The 27,262-nt window shown below is 34.0% G+C and overlaps 1 protein-coding gene and 1 long non-coding RNA gene across 2 annotated transcripts in view; one reads left to right on the top strand and one right to left on the bottom strand.

Annotated features, from left to right (window-relative positions):
* The window catches only part of LOC126975745 (calcium/calmodulin-dependent protein kinase kinase 1), a 238,813-nt gene that overhangs the window by 171,605 nt on the left and 39,946 nt on the right, over positions 1-27,262 (bottom strand). The window contains exon 2 of the mRNA XM_050823758.1: positions 23,216-23,283. Within this exon, the coding sequence (XP_050679715.1) occupies positions 23,216-23,283 (68 nt within the window). The remainder of the gene's footprint in view (positions 1-23,215; positions 23,284-27,262) is intronic.
* LOC126975803 (uncharacterized) overlaps positions 1-27,262 on the top strand; it is a 124,174-nt gene that overhangs the window by 61,250 nt on the left and 35,662 nt on the right. The gene's annotated exons all lie outside the window — the stretch shown is intronic.

The following is a 27,262-nucleotide window of genomic DNA, read 5'->3' on the forward strand; positions in this document are numbered from 1 at the left end:
AGTAGGCCACAACCAGAGATAGACTGAATATTGGGAACGGCCGTTAGACTGAAGTCCCCGCACCCTTTTTCGTTTTTTTACTTTTGAATGCCATCCATCGATTTCGTCTTTCTTCTAATATGTACAGAATTTAACAGACTTATTCTATTTTAAGTTCAAAGTAAAATAGCGATTCCTAATATCAAAATAAAGTGAGAAATACAGTCTTTTTGGCTTTTTTCTTAACAACAAATCCAACATATAGATTTACTTTACCACCGGAACGTTTAATCAATATTATGGCATCAGTATTATTACTATGCAATGTACATTTTCGTATTTAATAAATTTAAAATTAAACTTCGTAGTGGCAGTTTTTTTGACTTTCAATAAGTTATGTTACATCCAATTTTGAATAAAATATTTGATTTTGAATTTGAAATATAAAAAATACCGATTGCAAACATATTTTATTTGAACCCAGGGTAACTAAAAGTTAGACTAAACATATCCTATACATCAGTTTGAAATTGGTAGTTTATAATCCCACTTCGATTTTCCTCAGACTATTTTAATATTGAATAAGGTAAGTACGTGTAGCTGACAGCGTGCGTCGTTGTATTGATGAAATATTCGCAAAGTATTTGCCATTATTGCATTTTCATATGAAGCTAGCTCACTGGAATACCTTTCCACATATTTGTGAAGAGCTGCACGTAATACTTTTTGAAGCGTTATAATGTTGTCTATATATATTGAAGACACACACCAATCTCAAATTCACTGGAACACACAAAAATATCATCAAAATCGGTCCAGCCGTTTAGGAGGTAGTCCAATTGTGAATCTAAACCATTCTCGAATCCACCTGAATACACACAGAAAGTTTCATTAGAATCGGTCAAGCCGTCTAGGAGGAGTTCAGTGACATACACACGCACACAAGAATTATATATATAAAGATAGATTAAGAAGGTATGGTATGTTCAATGAAGCTCTATACATATAGATATATGCCACAAATTACATATATATTAGGCTGGTTTTTTCGAGAAGGGCGGTGATAGCCAAGTCAGAAACTACAAGACTTAGAGAACAATCGAGAAAGGAGTCATGCCCTCGATTTATAAGAAACCAACAACTGAATATTTAATTCAGCAAAATTTCTTGAACTTTTGATGGAAACTATTTTGAGCAACTTACTTATTTGTTATGTAAAAGTCAGATATGAAAAGCAATTTGTAATTTTTTTCCATTAGCTGTTTAACCTGATTCCTGCCGCCGAATTCCACCTTCGCACGACTCGCCACAAGTTAAGATATCATCCCCACCATCTGGATGTGTGGCGGTCCTCCACAGTGCGGTTTTCAAGGAGCTTTCTTCCGCGTACTACAACGCTGTGGAATGAGCTTCCTTGTGCGGTATTTCCGGGACGATACGGGTACCTTCAAAAAAAGCGCGTACACCTTCCTTAAAGGCTGGTAACGCTCTTGTGATTCCTCTGGTGTTGCAAGAGAATGTGGGCGGCGGTGATCACTTAACACAAACCCGTACGCTCGTTTGTCCTCCTATTCCATAAAAAAAAAGCTTTCAATTTTAGTAATACATATCTTTCCAAAGTTTGATCCTTATCAGCAACTGAGTCCATTGGTTTAATAATACAGGATGTATTTTTTTATTAAAAATCATTCGGGTCAATTTCCGTTGAAAGTTCAAGAAATTAAAAAGAACTAAATATGCAGTTGTTGGTTTCTTATAAATCGAGGGAATGACTCCTTTCACGACTTTCCTTTAAGTCTCGTTGTTTCCGAATTGGCCATCATCACCCTTTTCAAAAAACCATCTTGTATATTAGAATAAATGAGTATTTTCAATGATAACAATTGGTTTTATTAGTGTTTGAAGCGAGCAAGTGAAGCTTCGCTTTAAGGAAAATTATTAGAAGGTAATGAAAAAAAAAATCTATTTTGATATTGAATTGAGTCTTGATAATAATTGGTTTTATTGGTGTTTTTGGTTTTATAACAACTAAATTAAAGTTTTTCAAGTAAAGTAAACATATTTTAACATATTCCAAAAATAAAAAAAAACAGGAAAATTAAACTACGCTTCAAAGTCCTTATTAAATTTGAATGGACACTATTTCAAGTCAAATTTATATCAACAAAAACTATATATTTTAATTATACTAATGTCTTGGAAATATAGTGTAGGTGTATGATAAAAATAGCAACTTACCAAATATTAGGCAAGGCTTCCATAAAAAAACAGCAAAAATTCTGCGCACTTCACTATCACGCCAGCGTCCGATTAACGGCCGCTCCCAATATACTACCTACAGATAGAGATAAATTACTACCTTCTACTGTTAGTAAGTAGCTGTCAATAATGTGAAGCTGTCCCAATAGTTTAGTCATTCTTATCGCCTTATATTGAGACGCGTGAATTGCAATTTCCATACATACTTCTATCGCTGGTAAGCAAGACGTCATCCCACTGACAGACAGCGTGTATGGATAAGATGAATTACCGTCGATAAGTTTATTGGGACAGAAAAGTCAACGGTAGTTACGATTTATATCTCAAGTAGGCCACAACCAGAGATAGACTGAATATTGGGAACGGCCGTTAGACTGAAGTCCCCGCACCCTTTTTCGTTTTTTTACTTTTGAATGCCATCCATCGATTTCGTCTTTCTTCTAATATGTACAGAATTTAACAGACTTATTCTATTTTAAGTTCAAAGTAAAATAGCGATTCCTAATATCAAAATAAAGTGAGAAATACAGTCTTTTTGGCTTTTTTCTTAACAACAAATCCAACATATAGATTTACTTTACCACCGGAACGTTTAATCAATATTATGGCATCAGTATTATAACTATGCAATGTACATTTTCGTATTTAATAAATTTAAAATTAAACTTCTTAGTGGCAGTTCTTTTGACTTTCAATAAGTTATGTCACATCCAATTTTGAATAAAATATTTGATTTTGAATTTGAAATATAAAAAATACCGATTGCAAACATATTTTATTTGAACCCAGGGTAACTAAAAGTTAGACTAAACATATCCTATACATCAGTTTGAAATTGGTAGTTTATAATCCCACTTCGATTTTCCTCAGACTATTTTAATATTGAATAAGGTAAGTACGTGTAGCTGACAGCGTGCGTCGTTGTATTGATGAAATATTCGCAAAGTATTTGCCATTATTGCATTTTCATATGAAGCTAGCTCACTGGAATACCTTTCCACATATTTGTGAAGAGCTGCACGTAATACTTTTTGAAGCGTTATAATGTTGTCTATATATATTGAAGACACACACCAATCTCAAATTCACTGGAACACACAAAAATATCATCAAAATCGGTCCAGCCGTTTAGGAGGTAGTCCAATTGTGAATCTAAACCATTCTCGAATCCACCTGAATACACACAGAAAGTTTCATTAGAATCGGTCAAGCCGTCTAGGAGGAGTTCAGTGACATACACACGCACACAAGAATTATATATATAAAGATAGATTAAGAAGGTATGGTATGTTCAATGAAGCTCTATACATATAGATATATGCCACAAATTACATATATATTAGGCTGGTTTTTTCGAGAAGGGCGGTGATAGCCAAGTCAGAAACTACAAGACTTAGAGAACAATCGAGAAAGGAGTCATGCCCTCGATTTATAAGAAACCAACAACTGAATATTTAATTCAGCAAAATTTCTTGAACTTTTGATGGAAACTATTTTGAGCAACTTACTTATTTGTTATGTAAAAGTCAGATATGAAAAGCAATTTGTAATTTTTTCCATTAGCTGTTTAACCTGATTCCTGCCGCCGAATTCCACCTTCGCACGACTCGCCACAAGTTAAGATATCATCCCCACCATCTGGATGTGTGGCGGTCCTCCACAGTGCGGTTTTCAAGGAGCTTTCTTCCGCGTACTACAACGCTGTGGAATGAGCTTCCTTGTGCGGTATTTCCGGGACGATACGGGTACCTTCAAAAAAAGCGCGTACACCTTCCTTAAAGGCTGGTAACGCTCTTGTGATTCCTCTGGTGTTGCAAGAGAATGTGGGCGGCGGTGATCACTTAACACAAACCCGTACGCTCGTTTGTCCTCCTATTCCATAAAAAAAAAGCTTTCAATTTTAGTAATACATATCTTTCCAAAGTTTGATCCTTATCAGCAACTGAGTCCATTGGTTTAATAATACAGGATGTATTTTTTTATTAAAAATCATTCGGGTCAATTTCCGTTGAAAGTTCAAGAAATTAAAAAGAACTAAATATGCAGTTGTTGGTTTCTTATAAATCGAGGGAATGACTCCTTTCACGACTTTCCTTTAAGTCTCGTTGTTTCCGAATTGGCCATCATCGCCCTTTTCAAAAAACCATCTTGTATATTAGAATAAATGAGTATTTTCAATGATAACAATTGGTTTTATTAGTGTTTGAAGCGAGCAAGTGAAGCTTCGCTTTAAGGAAAATTATTAGAAGGTAATGAAAAAAAAAATCTATTTTGATATTGAATTGAGTCTTGATAACAATTGGTTTTATTGGTGTTTTTGGTTTTATAACAACTAAATTAAAGTTTTTCAAGTAAAGTAAACATATTTTAACATATTCCAAAAATAAAAAAAAAACAGGAAAATTAAACTACGCTTCAAAGTCCTTATTAAATTTGAATGGACACTATTTCAAGTCAAATTTATATCAACAAAAACTATATATTTTAATTATACTAATGTCTGGGAAATATAGTGTAGGTGTATGATAAAAATAGCAACTTACCAAATATTAGGCAAGGCTTCCATAAAAAAACAGCAAAAATTCTGCGCACTTCACTATCACGCCAGCGTCCGATTAACGGCCGCTCCCAATATACTACCTACAGATAGAGATAAATTACTACCTTCTACTGTTAGTAAGTAGCTGTCAATAATGTGAAGCTGTCCCAATAGTTTAGTCATTCTTATCGCCTTATATTGAGACGCGTGAATTGCAATTTCCATACATACTTCTATCGCTGGTAAGCAAGACGTCATCCCACTGACAGACAGCGTGTATGGATAAGATGAATTACCGTCGATAAGTTTATTGGGACAGAAAAGTCAACGGTAGTTACGATTTATATCTCAAGTAGGCCACAACCAGAGATAGACTGAATATTGGGAACGGCCGTTAGACTGAAGTCCCCGCACCCTTTTTCGTTTTTTTACTTTTGAATGCCATCCATCGATTTCGTCTTTCTTCTAATATGTACAGAATTTAACAGACTTATTCTATTTTAAGTTCAAAGTAAAATAGCGATTCCTAATATCAAAATAAAGTGAGAAATACAGTCTTTTTGGCTTTTTTCTTAACAACAAATCCAACATATAGATTTACTTTACCACCGGAACGTTTAATCAATATTATGGCATCAGTATTATAACTATGCAATGTACATTTTCGTATTTAATAAATTTAAAATTAAACTTCTTAGTGGCAGTTCTTTTGACTTTCAATAAGTTATGTCACATCCAATTTTGAATAAAATATTTGATTTTGAATTTGAAATATAAAAAATACCGATTGCAAACATATTTTATTTGAACCCAGGGTAACTAAAAGTTAGACTAAACATATCCTATACATCAGTTTGAAATTGGTAGTTTATAATCCCACTTCGATTTTCCTCAGACTATTTTAATATTGAATAAGGTAAGTACGTGTAGCTGACAGCGTGCGTCGTTGTATTGATGAAATATTCGCAAAGTATTTGCCATTATTGCATTTTCATATGAAGCTAGCTCACTGGAATACCTTTCCACATATTTGTGAAGAGCTGCACGTAATACTTTTTGAAGCGTTATAATGTTGTCTATATATATTGAAGACACACACCAATCTCAAATTCACTGGAACACACAAAAATATCATCAAAATCGGTCCAGCCGTTTAGGAGGTAGTCCAATTGTGAATCTAAACCATTCTCGAATCCACCTGAATACACACAGAAAGTTTCATTAGAATCGGTCAAGCCGTCTAGGAGGAGTTCAGTGACATACACACGCACACAAGAATTATATATATAAAGATAGATTAAGAAGGTATGGTATGTTCAATGAAGCTCTATACATATAGATATATGCCACAAATTACATATATATTAGGCTGGTTTTTTCGAGAAGGGCGGTGATAGCCAAGTCAGAAACTACAAGACTTAGAGAACAATCGAGAAAGGAGTCATGCCCTCGATTTATAAGAAACCAACAACTGAATATTTAATTCAGCAAAATTTCTTGAACTTTTGATGGAAACTATTTTGAGCAACTTACTTATTTGTTATGTAAAAGTCAGATATGAAAAGCAATTTGTAATTTTTTCCATTAGCTGTTTAACCTGATTCCTGCCGCCGAATTCCACCTTCGCACGACTCGCCACAAGTTAAGATATCATCCCCACCATCTGGATGTGTGGCGGTCCTCCACAGTGCGGTTTTCAAGGAGCTTTCTTCCGCGTACTACAACGCTGTGGAATGAGCTTCCTTGTGCGGTATTTCCGGGACGATACGGGTACCTTCAAAAAAAGCGCGTACACCTTCCTTAAAGGCTGGTAACGCTCTTGTGATTCCTCTGGTGTTGCAAGAGAATGTGGGCGGCGGTGATCACTTAACACAAACCCGTACGCTCGTTTGTCCTCCTATTCCATAAAAAAAAAGCTTTCAATTTTAGTAATACATATCTTTCCAAAGTTTGATCCTTATCAGCAACTGAGTCCATTGGTTTAATAATACAGGATGTATTTTTTTATTAAAAATCATTCGGGTCAATTTCCGTTGAAAGTTCAAGAAATTAAAAAGAACTAAATATGCAGTTGTTGGTTTCTTATAAATCGAGGGAATGACTCCTTTCACGACTTTCCTTTAAGTCTCGTTGTTTCCGAATTGGCCATCATCGCCCTTTTCAAAAAACCATCTTGTATATTAGAATAAATGAGTATTTTCAATGATAACAATTGGTTTTATTAGTGTTTGAAGCGAGCAAGTGAAGCTTCGCTTTAAGGAAAATTATTAGAAGGTAATGAAAAAAAAAAATCTATTTTGATATTGAATTGAGTCTTGATAACAATTGGTTTTATTGGTGTTTTTGGTTTTATAACAACTAAATTAAAGTTTTTCAAGTAAAGTAAACATATTTTAACATATTCCAAAAATAAAAAAAAAAACAGGAAAATTAAACTACGCTTCAAAGTCCTTATTAAATTTGAATGGACACTATTTCAAGTCAAATTTATATCAACAAAAACTATATATTTTAATTATACTAATGTCTGGGAAATATAGTGTAGGTGTATGATAAAAATAGCAACTTACCAAATATTAGGCAAGGCTTCCATAAAAAAACAGCAAAAATTCTGCGCACTTCACTATCACGCCAGCGTCCGATTAACGGCCGCTCCCAATATACTACCTACAGATAGAGATAAATTACTACCTTCTACTGTTAGTAAGTAGCTGTCAATAATGTGAAGCTGTCCCAATAGTTTAGTCATTCTTATCGCCTTATATTGAGACGCGTGAATTGCAATTTCCATACATACTTCTATCGCTGGTAAGCAAGACGTCATCCCACTGACAGACAGCGTGTATGGATAAGATGAATTACCGTCGATAAGTTTATTGGGACAGAAAAGTCAACGGTAGTTACGATTTATATCTCAAGTAGGCCACAACCAGAGATAGACTGAATATTGGGAACGGCCGTTAGACTGAAGTCCCCGCACCCTTTTTCGTTTTTTTACTTTTGAATGCCATCCATCGATTTCGTCTTTCTTCTAATATGTACAGAATTTAACAGATTTATTCTATTTTAAGTTCAAAGTAAAATAGCGATTCCTAATATCAAAATAAAGTGAGAAATACAGTCTTTTTGGCTTTTTTCTTAACAACAAATCCAACATATAGATTTACTTTACCACCGGAACGTTTAATCAATATTATGGCATCAGTATTATTACTATGCAATGTACATTTTCGTATTTAATAAATTTAAAATTAAACTTCGTAGTGGCAGTTTTTTTGACTTTCAATAAGTTATGTCACATCCAATTTTGAATAAAATATTTGATTTTGAATTTGAAATATAAAAAATACCGATTGCAAACATATTTTATTTGAACCCAGGGTAACTAAAAGTTAGACTAAACATATCCTATACATCAGTTTGAAATTGGTAGTTTATAATCCCACTTCGATTTTCCTCAGACTATTTTAATATTGAATAAGGTAAGTACGTGTAGCTGACAGCGTGCGTCGTTGTATTGATGAAATATTCGCAAAGTATTTGCCATTATTGCATTTTCATATGAAGCTAGCTCACTGGAATACCTTTCCACATATTTGTGAAGAGCTGCACGTAATACTTTTTGAAGCGTTATAATGTTGTCTATATATATTGAAGACACACACCAATCTCAAATTCACTGGAACACACAAAAATATCATCAAAATCGGTCCAGCCGTTTAGGAGGTAGTCCAATTGTGAATCTAAACCATTCTCGAATCCACCTGAATACACACAGAAAGTTTCATTAGAATCGGTCAAGCCGTCTAGGAGGAGTTCAGTGACATACACACGCACACAAGAATTATATATATAAAGATAGATTAAGAAGGTATGGTATGTTCAATGAAGCTCTATACATATAGATATATGCCACAAATTACATATATATTAGGCTGGTTTTTTCGAGAAGGGCGGTGATAGCCAAGTCAGAAACTACAAGACTTAGAGAACAATCGAGAAAGGAGTCATGCCCTCGATTTATAAGAAACCAACAACTGAATATTCAATTCAGCAAAATTTCTTGAACTTTTGATGGAAACTATTTTGAGCAACTTACTTATTTGTTATGTAAAAGTCAGATATGAAAAGCAATTTGTAATTTTTTCCATTAGCTGTTTAACCTGATTCCTGCCGCCGAATTCCACCTTCGCACGACTCGCCACAAGTTAAGATATCATCCCCACCATCTGGATGTGTGGCGGTCCTCCACAGTGCGGTTTTCAAGGAGCTTTCTTCCGCGTACTACAACGCTGTGGAATGAGCTTCCTTGTGCGGTATTTCCGGGACGATACGGGTACCTTCAAAAAAAGCGCGTACACCTTCCTTAAAGGCTGGTAACGCTCTTGTGATTCCTCTGGTGTTGCAAGAGAATGTGGGCGGCGGTGATCACTTAACACAAACCCGTACGCTCGTTTGTCCTCCTATTCCATAAAAAAAAAGCTTTCAATTTTAGTAATACATATCTTTCCAAAGTTTGATCCTTATCAGCAACTGAGTCCATTGGTTTAATAATACAGGATGTATTTTTTTATTAAAAATCATTCGGGTCAATTTCCGTTGAAAGTTCAAGAAATTAAAAAGAACTAAATATGCAGTTGTTGGTTTCTTATAAATCGAGGGAATGACTCCTTTCACGACTTTCCTTTAAGTCTCGTTGTTTCCGAATTGGCCATCATCGCCCTTTTCAAAAAACCATCTTGTATATTAGAATAAATGAGTATTTTCAATGATAACAATTGGTTTTATTAGTGTTTGAAGCGAGCAAGTGAAGCTTCGCTTTAAGGAAAATTATTAGAAGGTAATGAAAAAAAAAATCTATTTTGATATTGAATTGAGTCTTGATAACAATTGGTTTTATTGGTGTTTTTGGTTTTATAACAACTAAATTAAAGTTTTTCAAGTAAAGTAAACATATTTTAACATATTCCAAAAATAAAAAAAAAACAGGAAAATTAAACTACGCTTCAAAGTCCTTATTAAATTTGAATGGACACTATTTCAAGTCAAATTTATATCAACAAAAACTATATATTTTAATTATACTAATGTCTGGGAAATATAGTGTAGGTGTATGATAAAAATAGCAACTTACCAAATATTAGGCAAGGCTTCCATAAAAAAACAGCAAAAATTCTGCGCACTTCACTATCACGCCAGCGTCCGATTAACGGCCGCTCCCAATATACTACCTACAGATAGAGATAAATTACTACCTTCTACTGTTAGTAAGTAGCTGTCAATAATGTGAAGCTGTCCCAATAGTTTAGTCATTCTTATCGCCTTATATTGAGACGCGTGAATTGCAATTTCCATACATACTTCTATCGCTGGTAAGCAAGACGTCATCCCACTGACAGACAGCGTGTATGGATAAGATGAATTACCGTCGATAAGTTTATTGGGACAGAAAAGTCAACGGTAGTTACGATTTATATCTCAAGTAGGCCACAACCAGAGATAGACTGAATATTGGGAACGGCCGTTAGACTGAAGTCCCCGCACCCTTTTTCGTTTTTTTACTTTTGAATGCCATCCATCGATTTCGTCTTTCTTCTAATATGTACAGAATTTAACAGACTTATTCTATTTTAAGTTCAAAGTAAAATAGCGATTCCTAATATCAAAATAAAGTGAGAAATACAGTCTTTTTGGCTTTTTTCTTAACAACAAATCCAACATATAGATTTACTTTACCACCGGAACGTTTAATCAATATTATGGCATCAGTATTATTACTATGCAATGTACATTTTCGTATTTAATAAATTTAAAATTAAACTTCTTAGTGGCAGTTTTTTTGACTTTCAATAAGTTATGTCACATCCAATTTTGAATAAAATATTTGATTTTGAATTTGAAATATAAAAAATACCGATTGCAAACATATTTTATTTGAACCCAGGGTAACTAAAAGTTAGACTAAACATATCCTATACATCAGTTTGAAATTGGTAGTTTATAATCCCACTTCGATTTTCCTCAGACTATTTTAATATTGAATAAGGTAAGTACGTGTAGCTGACAGCGTGCGTCGTTGTATTGATGAAATATTCGCAAAGTATTTGCCATTATTGCATTTTCATATGAAGCTAGCTCACTGGAATACCTTTCCACATATTTGTGAAGAGCTGCACGTAATACTTTTTGAAGCGTTATAATGTTGTCTATATATATTGAAGACACACACCAATCTCAAATTCACTGGAACACACAAAAATATCATCAAAATCGGTCCAGCCGTTTAGGAGGTAGTCCAATTGTGAATCTAAACCATTCTCGAATCCACCTGAATACACACAGAAAGTTTCATTAGAATCGGTCAAGCCGTCTAGGAGGAGTTCAGTGACATACACACGCACACAAGAATTATATATATAAAGATAGATTAAGAAGGTATGGTATGTTCAATGAAGCTCTATACATATAGATATATGCCACAAATTACATATATATTAGGCTGGTTTTTTCGAGAAGGGCGGTGATAGCCAAGTCAGAAACTACAAGACTTAGAGAACAATCGAGAAAGGAGTCATGCCCTCGATTTATAAGAAACCAACAACTGAATATTTAATTCAGCAAAATTTCTTGAACTTTTGATGGAAACTATTTTGAGCAACTTACTTATTTGTTATGTAAAAGTCAGATATGAAAAGCAATTTGTAATTTTTTCCATTAGCTGTTTAACCTGATTCCTGCCGCCGAATTCCACCTTCGCACGACTCGCCACAAGTTAAGATATCATCCCCACCATCTGGATGTGTGGCGGTCCTCCACAGTGCGGTTTTCAAGGAGCTTTCTTCCGCGTACTACAACGCTGTGGAATGAGCTTCCTTGTGCGGTATTTCCGGGACGATACGGGTACCTTCAAAAAAAGCGCGTACACCTTCCTTAAAGGCTGGTAACGCTCTTGTGATTCCTCTGGTGTTGCAAGAGAATGTGGGCGGCGGTGATCACTTAACACAAACCCGTACGCTCGTTTGTCCTCCTATTCCATAAAAAAAAAGCTTTCAATTTTAGTAATACATATCTTTCCAAAGTTTGATCCTTATCAGCAACTGAGTCCATTGGTTTAATAATACAGGATGTATTTTTTTATTAAAAATCATTCGGGTCAATTTCCGTTGAAAGTTCAAGAAATTAAAAAGAACTAAATATGCAGTTGTTGGTTTCTTATAAATCGAGGGAATGACTCCTTTCACGACTTTCCTTTAAGTCTCGTTGTTTCCGAATTGGCCATCATCGCCCTTTTCAAAAAACCATCTTGTATATTAGAATAAATGAGTATTTTCAATGATAACAATTGGTTTTATTAGTGTTTGAAGCGAGCAAGTGAAGCTTCGCTTTAAGGAAAATTATTAGAAGGTAATGAAAAAAAAAATCTATTTTGATATTGAATTGAGTCTTGATAACAATTGGTTTTATTGGTGTTTTTGGTTTTATAACAACTAAATTAAAGTTTTTCAAGTAAAGTAAACATATTTTAACATATTCCAAAAATAAAAAAAAAACAGGAAAATTAAACTACGCTTCAAAGTCCTTATTAAATTTGAATGGACACTATTTCAAGTCAAATTTATATCAACAAAAACTATATATTTTAATTATACTAATGTCTGGGAAATATAGTGTAGGTGTATGATAAAAATAGCAACTTACCAAATATTAGGCAAGGCTTCCATAAAAAAACAGCAAAAATTCTGCGCACTTCACTATCACGCCAGCGTCCGATTAACGGCCGCTCCCAATATACTACCTACAGATAGAGATAAATTACTACCTTCTACTGTTAGTAAGTAGCTGTCAATAATGTGAAGCTGTCCCAATAGTTTAGTCATTCTTATCGCCTTATATTGAGACGCGTGAATTGCAATTTCCATACATACTTCTATCGCTGGTAAGCAAGACGTCATCCCACTGACAGACAGCGTGTATGGATAAGATGAATTACCGTCGATAAGTTTATTGGGACAGAAAAGTCAACGGTAGTTACGATTTATATCTCAAGTAGGCCACAACCAGAGATAGACTGAATATTGGGAACGGCCGTTAGACTGAAGTCCCCGCACCCTTTTTCGTTTTTTTACTTTTGAATGCCATCCATCGATTTCGTCTTTCTTCTAATATGTACAGAATTTAACAGACTTATTCTATTTTAAGTTCAAAGTAAAATAGCGATTCCTAATATCAAAATAAAGTGAGAAATACAGTCTTTTTGGCTTTTTTCTTAACAACAAATCCAACATATAGATTTACTTTACCACCGGAACGTTTAATCAATATTATGGCATCAGTATTATTACTATGCAATGTACATTTTCGTATTTAATAAATTTAAAATTAAACTTCTTAGTGGCAGTTTTTTTGACTTTCAATAAGTTATGTCACATCCAATTTTGAATAAAATATTTGATTTTGAATTTGAAATATAAAAAATACCGATTGCAAACATATTTTATTTGAACCCAGGGTAACTAAAAGTTAGACTAAACATATCCTATACATCAGTTTGAAATTGGTAGTTTATAATCCCACTTCGATTTTCCTCAGACTATTTTAATATTGAATAAGGTAAGTACGTGTAGCTGACAGCGTGCGTCGTTGTATTGATGAAATATTCGCAAAGTATTTGCCATTATTGCATTTTCATATGAAGCTAGCTCACTGGAATACCTTTCCACATATTTGTGAAGAGCTGCACGTAATACTTTTTGAAGCGTTATAATGTTGTCTATATATATTGAAGACACACACCAATCTCAAATTCACTGGAACACACAAAAATATCATCAAAATCGGTCCAGCCGTTTAGGAGGTAGTCCAATTGTGAATCTAAACCATTCTCGAATCCACCTGAATACACACAGAAAGTTTCATTAGAATCGGTCAAGCCGTCTAGGAGGAGTTCAGTGACATACACACGCACACAAGAATTATATATATAAAGATAGATTAAGAAGGTATGGTATGTTCAATGAAGCTCTATACATATAGATATATGCCACAAATTACATATATATTAGGCTGGTTTTTTCGAGAAGGGCGGTGATAGCCAAGTCAGAAACTACAAGACTTAGAGAACAATCGAGAAAGGAGTCATGCCCTCGATTTATAAGAAACCAACAACTGAATATTTAATTCAGCAAAATTTCTTGAACTTTTGATGGAAACTATTTTGAGCAACTTACTTATTTGTTATGTGAAAGTCAGATATGAAAAGCAATTTGTAATTTTTTCCATTAGCTGTTTAACCTGATTCCTGCCGCCGAATTCCACCTTCGCACGACTCGCCACAAGTTAAGATATCATCCCCACCATCTGGATGTGTGGCGGTCCTCCACAGTGCGGTTTTCAAGGAGCTTTCTTCCGCGTACTACAACGCTGTGGAATGAGCTTCCTTGTGCGGTATTTCCGGGACGATACGGGTACCTTCAAAAAAAGCGCGTACACCTTCCTTAAAGGCTGGTAACGCTCTTGTGATTCCTCTGGTGTTGCAAGAGAATGTGGGCGGCGGTGATCACTTAACACAAACCCGTACGCTCGTTTGTCCTCCTATTCCATAAAAAAAAAGCTTTCAATTTTAGTAATACATATCTTTCCAAAGTTTGATCCTTATCAGCAACTGAGCCCATTGGTTTAATAATACAGGATGTATTTTTTTATTAAAAATCATTCGGGTCAATTTCCGTTGAAAGTTCAAGAAATTAAAAAGAACTAAATATGCAGTTGTTGGTTTCTTATAAATCGAGGGAATGACTCCTTTCACGACTTTCCTTTAAGTCTCGTTGTTTCCGAATTGGCCATCATCGCCCTTTTCAAAAAACCATCTTGTATATTAGAATAAATGAGTATTTTCAATGATAACAATTGGTTTTATTAGTGTTTGAAGCGAGCAAGTGAAGCTTCGCTTTAAGGAAAATTATTAGAAGGTAATGAAAAAAAAAATCTATTTTGATATTGAATTGAGTCTTGATAACAATTGGTTTTATTGGTGTTTTTGGTTTTATAACAACTAAATTAAAGTTTTTCAAGTAAAGTAAACATATTTTAACATATTCCAAAAATAAAAAAAAAACAGGAAAATTAAACTACGCTTCAAAGTCCTTATTAAATTTGAATGGACACTATTTCAAGTCAAATTTATATCAACAAAAACTATATATTTTAATTATACTAATGTCTTGGAAATATAGTGTAGGTGTATGATAAAAATAGCAACTTACCAAATATTAGGCAAGGCTTCCATAAAAAAACAGCAAAAATTCTGCGCACTTCACTATCACGCCAGCGTCCGATTAACGGCCGCTCCCAATATACTACCTACAGATAGAGATAAATTACTACCTTCTACTGTTAGTAAGTAGCTGTCAATAATGTGAAGCTGTCCCAATAGTTTAGTCATTCTTATCGCCTTATATTGAGACGCGTGAATTGCAATTTCCATACATACTTCTATCGCTGGTAAGCAAGACGTCATCCCACTGACAGACAGCGTGTATGGATAAGATGAATTACCGTCGATAAGTTTATTGGGACAGAAAAGTCAACGGTAGTTACGATTTATATCTCAAGTAGGCCACAACCAGAGATAGACTGAATATTGGGAACGGCCGTTAGACTGAAGTCCCCGCACCCTTTTTCGTTTTTTTACTTTTGAATGCCATCCATCGATTTCGTCTTTCTTCTAATATGTACAGAATTTAACAGACTTATTCTATTTTAAGTTCAAAGTAAAATAGCGATTCCTAATATCAAAATAAAGTGAGAAATACAGTCTTTTTGGCTTTTTTCTTAACAACAAATCCAACATATAGATTTACTTTACCACCGGAACGTTTAATCAATATTATGGCATCAGTATTATTACTATGCAATGTACATTTTCGTATTTAATAAATTTAAAATTAAACTTCGTAGTGGCAGTTTTTTTGACTTTCAATAAGTTATGTCACATCCAATTTTGAATAAAATATTTGATTTTGAATTTGAAATATAAAAAATACCGATTGCAAACATATTTTATTTGAACCCAGGGTAACTAAAAGTTAGACTAAACATATCCTATACATCAGTTTGAAATTGGTAGTTTATAATCCCACTTCGATTTTCCTCAGACTATTTTAATATTGAATAAGGTAAGTACGTGTAGCTGACAGCGTGCGTCGTTGTATTGATGAAATATTCGCAAAGTATTTGCCATTATTGCATTTTCATATGAAGCTAGCTCACTGGAATACCTTTCCACATATTTGTGAAGAGCTGCACGTAATACTTTTTGAAGCTTTATAATGTTGTCTATATATATTGAAGACACACACCAATCTCAAATTCACTGGAACACACAAAAATATCATCAAAATCGGTCCAGCCGTTTAGGAGGTAGTCCAATTGTGAATCTAAACCATTCTCGAATCCACCTGAATACACACAGAAAGTTTCATTAGAATCGGTCAAGCCGTCTAGGAGGAGTTCAGTGACATACACACGCACACAAGAATTATATATATAAAGATAGATTAAGAAGGTATGGTATGTTCAATGAAGCTCTATACATATAGATATATGCCACAAATTACATATATATTAGGCTGGTTTTTTCGAGAAGGGCGGTGATAGCCAAGTCAGAAACTACAAGACTTAGAGAACAATCGAGAAAGGAGTCATGCCCTCGATTTATAAGAAACCAACAACTGAATATTTAATTCAGCAAAACTTCTTGAACTTTTGATGGAAACTATTTTGAGCAACTTACTTATTTGTTATGTGAAAGTCAGATATGAAAAGCAATTTGTAATTTTTTCCATTAGCTGTTTAACCTGATTCCTGCCGCCGAATCCCACCTTCGCACGACTCGCCACAAGTTAAGATATCATCCCCACCATCTGGATGTGTGGCGGTCCTCCACAGTGCGGTTTTCAAGGAGCTTTCTTCCGCGTACTACAACGCTGTGGAATGAGCTTCCTTGTGCGGTATTTCCGGGACGATACGGGTACCTTCAAAAAAAGCGCGTACACCTTCCTTAAAGGCTGGTAACGCTCTTGTGATTCCTCTGGTGTTGCAAGAGAATGTGGGCGGCGGTGATCACTTAACACAAACCCGTACGCTCGTTTGTCCTCCTATTCCATAAAAAAAAAGCTTTCAATTTTAGTAATACATATCTTTCCAAAGTTTGATCCTTATCAGCAACTGAGTCCATTGGTTTAATAATACAGGATGTATTTTTTTATTAAAAATCATTCGGGTCAATTTCCGTTGAAAGTTCAAGAAATTAAAAAGAACTAAATATGCAGTTGTTGGTTTCTTATAAATCGAGGGAATGACTCCTTTCACGACTTTCCTTTAAGTCTCGTTGTTTCCGAATTGGCCATCATCGCCCTTTTCAAAAAACCATCTTGTATATTAGAATAAATGAGTATTTTCAATGATAACAATTGGTTTTATTAGTGTTTGAAGCGAGCAAGTGAAGCTTCGCTTTAAGGAAAATTATTAGAAGGTAATGAAAAAAAAAATCTATTTTGATATTGAATTGAGTCTTGATAACAATTGGTTTTATTGGTGTTTTTGGTTTTATAACAACTAAATTAAAGTTTTTCAAGTAAAGTAAACATATTTTAACATATTCCAAAAATAAAAAAAAAACAGGAAAATTAAACTACGCTTCAAAGTCCTTATTAAATTTGAATGGACACTATTTCAAGTCAAATTTATATCAACAAAAACTATATATTTTAATTATACTAATGTCTGGGAAATATAGTGTAGGTGTATGATAAAAATAGCAACTTACCAAATATTAGGCAAGGCTTCCATAAAAAAACAGCAAAAATTCTGCGCACTTCACTATCACGCCAGCGTCCGATTAACGGCCGCTCCCAATATACTACCTACAGATAGAGATAAATTACTACCTTCTACTGTTAGTAAGTAGCTGTCAATAATGTGAAGCTGTCCCAATAGTTTAGTCATTCTTATCGCCTTATATTGAGACGCGTGAATTGCAATTTCCATACATACTTCTATCGCTGGTAAGCAAGACGTCATCCCACTGACAGACAGCGTGTATGGATAAGATGAATTACCGTCGATAAGTTTATTGGGACAGAAAAGTCAACGGTAGTTACGATTTATATCTCAAGTAGGCCACAACCAGAGATAGACTGAATATTGGGAACGGCCGTTAGACTGAAGTCCCCGCACCCTTTTTCGTTTTTTTACTTTTGAATGCCATCCATCGATTTCGTCTTTCTTCTAATATGTACAGAATTTAACAGACTTATTCTATTTTAAGTTCAAAGTAAAATAGCGATTCCTAATATCAAAATAAAGTGAGAAATACAGTCTTTTTGGCTTTTTTCTTAACAACAAATCCAACAAATAGATTTACTTTACCACCGGAACGTTTAATCAATATTATGGCATCAGTATTATTACTATGCAATGTACATTTTCGTATTTAATAAATTTAAAATTAAACTTCTTAGTGGCAGTTTTTTTGACTTTCAATAAGTTATGTCACATCCAATTTTGAATAAAATATTTGATTTTGAATTTGAAATATAAAAAATACCGATTGCAAACATATTTTATTTGAACCCAGGGTAACTAAAAGTTAGACTAAACATATCCTATACATCAGTTTGAAATTGGTAGTTTATAATCCCACTTCGATTTTCCTCAGACTATTTTAATATTGAATAAGGTAAGTACGTGTAGCTGACAGCGTGCGTCGTTGTATTGATGAAATATTCGCAAAGTATTTGCCATTATTGCATTTTCATATGAAGCTAGCTCACTGGAATACCTTTCCACATATTTGTGAAGAGCTGCACGTAATACTTTTTGAAGCGTTATAATGTTGTCTATATATATTGAAGACACACACCAATCTCAAATTCACTGGAACACACAACAATATCATCAAAATCGGTCCAGCCGTTTAGGAGGTAGTCCAATTGTGAATCTAAACCATTCTCGAATCCACCTGAATACACACAGAAAGTTTCATTAGAATCGGTCAAGCCGTCTAGGAGGAGTTCAGTGACATACACACGCACACAAGAATTATATATATAAAGATAGATTAAGAAGGTATGGTATGTTCAATGAAGCTCTATACATATAGATATATGCCACAAATTACATATATATTAGGCTGGTTTTTTCGAGAAGGGCGGTGATAGCCAAGTCAGAAACTACAAGACTTAGAGAACAATCGAGAAAGGAGTCATGCCCTCGATTTATAAGAAACCAACAACTGAATATTTAATTCAGCAAAATTTCTTGAACTTTTGATGGAAACTATTTTGAGCAACTTACTTATTTGTTATGTGAAAGTCAGATATGAAAAGCAATTTGTAATTTTTTCCATTAGCTGTTTAACCTGATTCCTGCCGCCGAATTCCACCTTCGCACGACTCGCCACAAGTTAAGATATCATCCCCACCATCTGGATGTGTGGCGGTCCTCCACAGTGCGGTTTTCAAGGAGCTTTCTTCCGCGTACTACAACGCTGTGGAATGAGCTTCCTTGTGCGGTATTTCCGGGACGATACGGGTACCTTCAAAAAAAGCGCGTACACCTTCCTTAAAGGCTGGTAACGCTCTTGTGATTCCTCTGGTGTTGCAAGAGAATGTGGGCGGCGGTGATCACTTAACACAAACCCGTACGCTCGTTTGTCCTCCTATTCCATAAAAAAAAAGCTTTCAATTTTAGTAATACATATCTTTCCAAAGTTTGATCCTTATCAGCAACTGAGTCCATTGGTTTAATAATACAGGATGTATTTTTTTATTAAAAATCATTCGGGTCAATTTCCGTTGAAAGTTCAAGAAATTAAAAAGATCTAAATATGCAGTTGTTGGTTTCTTATAAATCGAGGGAATGACTCCTTTCACGACTTTCCTTTAAGTCTCGTTGTTTCCGAATTGGCCATCATCGCCCTTTTCAAAAAACCATCTTGTATATTAGAATAAATGAGTATTTTCAATGATAACAATTGGTTTTATTAGTGTTTGAAGCGAGCAAGTGAAGCTTCGCTTTAAGGAAAATTATTAGAAGGTAATGAAAAAAAAAATCTATTTTGATATTGAATTGAGTCTTGATAACAATTGGTTTTATTGGTGTTTTTGGTTTTATAACAACTAAATTAAAGTTTTTCAAGTAAAGTAAACATATTTTAACATATTCCAAAAATAAAAAAAAAACAGGAAAATTAAACTACGCTTCAAAGTCCTTATTAAATTTGAATGGACACTATTTCAAGTCAAATTTATATCAACAAAAACTATATATTTTAATTATACTAATGTCTTGGAAATATAGTGTAGGTGTATGATAAAAATAGCAACTTACCAAATATTAGGCAAGGCTTCCATAAAAAAACAGCAAAAATTCTGCGCACTTCACTATCACGCCAGCGTCCGATTAACGGCCGCTCCCAATATACTACCTACAGATAGAGATAAATTACTACCTTCTACTGTTAGTAAGTAGCTGTCAATAATGTGAAGCTGTCCCAATAGTTTAGTCATTCTTATCGCCTTATATTGAGACGCGTGAATTGCAATTTCCATACATACTTCTATCGCTGGTAAGCAAGACGTCATCCCACTGACAGACAGCGTGTATGGATAAGATGAATTACCGTCGATAAGTTTATTGGGACAGAAAAGTCAACGGTAGTTACGATTTATATCTCAAGTAGGCCACAACCAGAGATAGACTGAATATTGGGAACGGCCGTTAGACTGAAGTCCCCGCACCCTTTTTCGTTTTTTTACTTTTGAATGCCATCCATCGATTTCGTCTTTCTTCTAATATGTACAGAATTTAACAGACTTATTCTATTTTAAGTTCAAAGTAAAATAGCGATTCCTAATATCAAAATAAAGTGAGAAATACAGTCTTTTTGGCTTTTTTCTTAACAACAAATCCAACATATAGATTTACTTTACCACCGGAACGTTTAATCAATATTATGGCATCAGTATTATTACTATGCAATGTACATTTTCGTATTTAATAAATTTAAAATTAAACTTCGTAGTGGCAGTTTTTTTGACTTTCAATAAGTTATGTCACATCCAATTTTGAATAAAATATTTGATTTTGAATTTGAAATATAAAAAATACCGATTGCAAACATATTTTATTTGAACCCAGGGTAACTAAAAGTTAGACTAAACATATCCTATACATCAGTTTGAAATTGGTAGTTTATAATCCCACTTCGATTTTCCTCAGACTATTTTAATATTGAATAAGGTAAGTACGTGTAGCTGACAGCGTGCGTCGTTGTATTGATGAAATATTCGCAAAGTATTTGCCATTATTGCATTTTCATATGAAGCTAGCTCACTGGAATACCTTTCCACATATTTGTGAAGAGCTGCACGTAATACTTTTTGAAGCGTTATAATGTTGTCTATATATATTTAGGAAGTTTTAAGGACACACATTCCTCCTGCTTCATCGTTCGGCGGCTAAACGTGTCCCTATAATAAGCGAAAATGCAAACATTAAAAAAAAGCGCGTACACCTTCCTTAAAGGCTGGCAACGCTCTTGTGATTCCTCTGGTGTTGCAAGAGAATGTGGGCGGCGGTGATCACTTAACACCAGGTGACCCGTACGCTCGTTTGTCCTCCTATTCCATAAAAAAAATAATAAAAAAAACGAACGAGAAAAATACCAACATAATATCGGGTGAAGAACTTCGCTTTAAGGAAAATGACTAGAAAGATATTAAGTAACGGCTTTTCTATGATTATATATAATCAATTTTCATATTTAATTGAGACTTGATCATCAATAATTAAATTTAAATTGTTATAAATAATGAAGTTGAAGAAGTTGAAGTCTGTATTGTATATCTTCTATACATATAATAACATCGTAACGCAACGTCACAATGAGTACTACAACGGCGCCTATTTCTGCCGTGAAGCAGTAGTGTGTAAACATTACTGTGTTTCCATCTGAAGGGCGCCGTAGCTAGTGAAATTACTGGGCAAATGAGACTTAACATTTTTATGTCTCAAGGCGACTAGCGTGGTTGTAGTGCCGCTCAGAATTTTCGGGTTTTCAAGAATCCTGAGTGGCACTGCATTGTGATAGGCAGGGCGTATCAAGTACCATCAGCTGAACGGCGTGTCTCGTCCCTTATTTTCATATAAAAAAAAACTTAGCAAAGAGAATACTTGATGCGTAGGTACAAACAATATCAAATCTAAAAGGACCTATATATTATATTGTAATCTGTCTGTATGAATGTCTGGGCATAACGTAAAAAATACTGAATCGAACAATATATAGGCTATTATAAAGCTAGAGGCAGGCATAATCTTATTTGTGATCCTATAAGGAACCGATCGACTAAAACAAATCTGGTATTACTTACAGATTATTTATTATATTCCAAAGTATGGATCTGGGGTACCAGGTAGAAGTAATCTACACTGATTTCAAAAAAGCGTTTGATCGATTGGATCACGTTTTTCTATTTCATAAACGACACATTTTCTGTATACGTGGAGACCTTTATAGGTGGTTTGAATCCTATGCTGCAAACAGGAGATTACAATTGACTGTGCTCGTAGTGACTATAATAATATAATAATTAGTTTAGGTGTTCCTCAGGGATCTATCCTGGGACCATTGGCTTTTAGCATTTACTTTTTTGATATTAATGCCTATATAGACGCTGAAAATTATATAGTTCCAACGACTGCCACAAAATTCAAAACGATCTGGACAATATTTGTAATCTTTGCTCGACTTGATTCCAAAATGAATTTCATCAAAACATATAGGCTCAATCACAGATAGTGCATATAAGCAATTAGGATTTATTAAACGACTTTGTGGTTCATTCGATGATGTAGACATTAAAACACTATACTTGGCATATGTTCTAAGTTCATTAAAATACGCGTGTAGCATAATATGGTCTCCTTGTTATAAGATATACCTGCTATCGAGATAATACAAAATTATATAATATAATAGAAGAAGATAATACGACATTGTAACATTTTATCAAATAAAGTAGATTGCAGCGTACTTTTTGAAAATATATCATTTCAAATACCAACCTATCGAACACGACACACAAAATTATAAATACCAAATTTAAGGACGAATTACGACGAAATATTAAGGTATCCCGATCGTACCTTTAAGACCAGCTCCGCTGCAATAGGCACAAAATATATATAAAACATATTCTTATATTTTGATAAAAAATACAAAACCCAAAATAAAAGCAAAAAAACGTTTCAATGTACCAAAAGCACTAGCAGTATTACTACACACTTTTACAATCTCCATGCTTGTGAGCATCAAAAGGCAATTGTCTTGACACCAATTTTAACGTACACAGTGGTCACTCGTATCTTGCCTACCTGGGTATGTCAGCAAGTCGAGGAGCCCGCGGTCGTCGGACGGACCCCGTAATCGGCAGTGCACCAACCTGTCGAAAAATATTATTTGTATAAAATATTTGCTTCGATTCCAATATATTACATATCAAATTGTGGCTTTTAAATAAATTATAATATAAATACAAAAATTTAATGATATTTAGATATATGAATTTTTTCTTTCTTCTTCTTCTACCTTCCTTAGTGTATCTATTCTACCCTAGTGTGAAGTATATTCAGGCACAGTAACTTTGTTCTATGTCTCTGCCTTTTCTCTCAAAATGCGTCCGTACCAGCGCAATTTAAATTTTAGGCATTGTATTACGTCCTATATAGTCGAGTCAACAAGTTCAAAAACGTGTTTATTCCTCCTCTCCTCTTCCATAAAAAAACAAAATGCTATCTTGTTTTCATCTTAATTTGCCCATTTCAATTTTAAATGCGCTAAACATACTTTAAGTACTATTTCTAGACGTCATTCCGAATCGAATGAGCGATTGCTCATATTTTTAGGAGCTTTATCAAAAATTAACACGTTTTTGAACTTCATGTTGACTAGCTTATTACGTTCAATAATCTAGTCAACCAAAGTTACTGTATATTCCATTCAGGCATGAGGTATTCTATTTTCCATATTGATAGTAATATTATTTTCAATTGGGGTATAAATTTTGGTTAAATTCCTGCGACAGGCTTTGTCTTGCTCACTTAACCATAATTATTTGTGGAGTGGAACGTTTCTTTCGATTCCTTTTTTAACTTATACAAGTAAATCAAAGCGTTTGAATAATATTTTGTAAAATAATAAAGGCTATTACCATTAAAGTTAAAAAAATCCAAAGTTAAAATAAAATAAAGTAAGGGTAAATATAAGTATATGTGACTTTGACATTCATTTACGTAGTATTATAACCAAAACGAAAAAAATATATTTAATTTGATTTGAATTTGTATGAACACGGATTGAAGGCGTAGAACCCATGACGTTCTATACATATAGAATGTCATTTCGTAGAACTGTTAAATTACTATAAACATGATTTAAGAATAGTAACGTATAGCAAACTATAGAAACGTGTGGAAAGCCTTATCAAAGAAGGTCTTTATCAAAATACAAGGATATTTGAGGAGAGACTATTCGAATGCCAAAAATATTATTGAGTTTAAGTAAAAAGGTAAGGTAACTGATCTCCTGCATCCGCAATTAGACCACTTAGTCGGGTCAATTTTGGGCGCAGTGTTGGCCAGTTATTCCAACCAGCCCAGATACTTCCAGAAGTTCAAAAGGGTGTTCGCAGACTTCTCGGAGCGACCTCGTATTCACTAAGGTATGCCCTTGGTTGGCCACCCTTGCACATGCCAGGATTACATGATTGATCGTTTCGTCCTGGGTCAGACAGCCTCTGCACTTAGGACTGTCTGTAATGCTGATTGTGAAAACATGCTTGTTTAGTAATGTGTGACCCGTTAGGTTAACCACCATTATTCGATTGTCATGTCTGTTAAGGTTGAACTCGACATCAATTTGGGTGATAGTGCAGAAATCGTTCTCACCTCTTTCTCTTTTAGATACAAAATAAATGGCATAAAAGGCATTTATTTTCTCAAAATTGATTCCTATAGAATTATTTTTGATGTCATTTTTAATATACTAGATATTACTACCGCTTCGAAAACAAATGGCATTGTGAGAGAGAAGAAGCAGCAAACTATACAATATTGTACTGTCATTGCTATTGCTATAAAATAATAATAATCTAGTCCCAGGCTTTTGGATCACTTAGATGTAGCTGTGGAGTAGTAGGATTTACGATAGAGCCATTTTTTAATAAGTCATTTAAATTTATTTATAGATAATGCCTGAACACTGGCTGGGGCTTTATTTTAATTTAATTATAAAAGTGTATACATTTACCCCTAAAGCTATTATGTATCTTATGAAGCCTACTAGAATTAGTTACCGGCAATCCCTTATTTCTAGTATTATAATCACTATTAAGAGCAGAAAGGTAATTATTTTTGTTAACGTATATTAAATTTACATAAATGTACTGACACTGAACAGTCATAATATTAATTATTTCTTTATATTTTCTTTGAGAGACTGTCTCTATAACCAAGCTGAATAAATAAATTATAAATAAATAAAAATAAAATTTATAACTTATTTCATTCCGTTGAACATAACTAATTTTATGTCGCGCGGCAATCTGTCTACCAAAATATATCACAATGAAATTAGAAAGCTTCCTGAAATGCCGGGAAAATAGTTGAGCTATAAGGATTTCGCTTTAAGAGTAGACATAATTCACACAGGACTCACAAAGGCTTCTTTTCAATTGTCAGTGGAGTTTTACAATAAGTTCTAGTCACAATATAAAGGACTTCTGTTGGCCAATTAGACGAGCAAAAACAACAAAGTGTTTTCTTTCTTTGAGAGGATGAATGTCAAACGTATAAGCTTAATTCCTCAACGAATATTTGTTCTTTTTCTGGATTTTTTTTTAAATATATGCAGCCAAAAGCCTTCATTCACAGTTCTGATAGCAGGATCATTAATGTAACCATACAGTGATAACTATATTATTATGATAGTCATGGTTTCGATGACGTAAGTACCGTTGACCGTTGTTTTACCATTTGGAGGCTCCTTTGCACAATCTGTAAGCATTACTGTGCTTCGGTCTGAAGGGCGACGTAGCTAGTGAAATTTAACTTAACATCTTATGTCTCAAGGTGACCAACGCAATAATTGTAGTGCTGCTCAGAGTTTTTGAGTTTTTCATGAATCCTGAGCAGCACTACATTGTAATGGGCAGGGCGTATCAATTTCTATCTCGTCCCTCTTTTCATAAATAAAGTAAAGCCTCACAACAACGTTCAATTGGTTCAAGCTGATACAATTTGTTCCTACATATCCCAATCTAAACAATACTACCTATACTACAACAACTATTCCCCCATCAACTATTCCACCACCAACTTTACAAGTTTATCCAGAAAACAATATCACCAATCGCAAAAGAAAAAGTGAGTCACCAGATGAGATAAAAAACAAACTTAAAATCTCGGATTAAATAGTAATCCAATACTAAGAGGTCACTTAGTTAATAATTCTACCAATACAGTTGACGTTGGTGTTAGCACAAATATTGCTACAGAAACACCAGTAATAAATCCCATCGTCAAAGCTGAAACTGTAGATAAATTAGTTAATAGTATTTCAGTTACGACACAATTGCAAAAAGGGGATTTAGAATTACCAAAAATAAACTTGTTAGGAGCACACTATTTCCGCAAGCCAGAGGTAGAATATTAAATGATAAAAGCACAGAGCCGATGCAAGAAAATAAACAAAGTAGTTTAGATAAAATGGAAAATGAATCCCAAGAGCCACCGAGCATAGCACAAATTGAAAAGACTAAACTTAATATAGTAAAAGAAATAAATAATGAAAATGTAAATGTAAATGAAATAAATAAGAATACGCATGGCATATCACTAAATAATATAAGAACGCAGGATATGAAACTGACTGAGTAGGATTATATTTTAACTCATGTTCTAGATGGTTTTGTGATACAGGAATCAATTGTTGCATTTCCGGTAAGTGAAATTCATTGTAATATATGTAGGTATATTGTGGAAAAAGATTATGAGCATACGTTTAGCTACAGGGTACAGCAGCAGCAACAATGATAAGCGAATATTGCGAGATCGTTGCCGGTGTTGTGGAAAGGATAAAATATGCGCTTTTTTGTTTACGGCTAAGCTTTTTTGAGCTATCAAAACTAAGTGGTTCGATATAACAAAAAATATCTGTACAAATCATTGACGTTCTATACATAATATAGATAAATCACGTCGTATAAAAACAAAGCCGAAATATGGAACATACCACAAATTACTAATTTAATTTCAAATCACAATATTAAGACAATTGATTTAGGAGCCTACAATTAATGAATTAAACAATAATTATTAGTTATTTTATTGATACTATGTTAGTCTGAAATTATTAAATTTACA

This window comes from Leptidea sinapis, chromosome 37 (assembly GCF_905404315.1).
Source record: "Leptidea sinapis chromosome 37, ilLepSina1.1, whole genome shotgun sequence".
Classification (NCBI taxonomy): Eukaryota; Metazoa; Arthropoda; class Insecta; order Lepidoptera; family Pieridae; genus Leptidea; species Leptidea sinapis.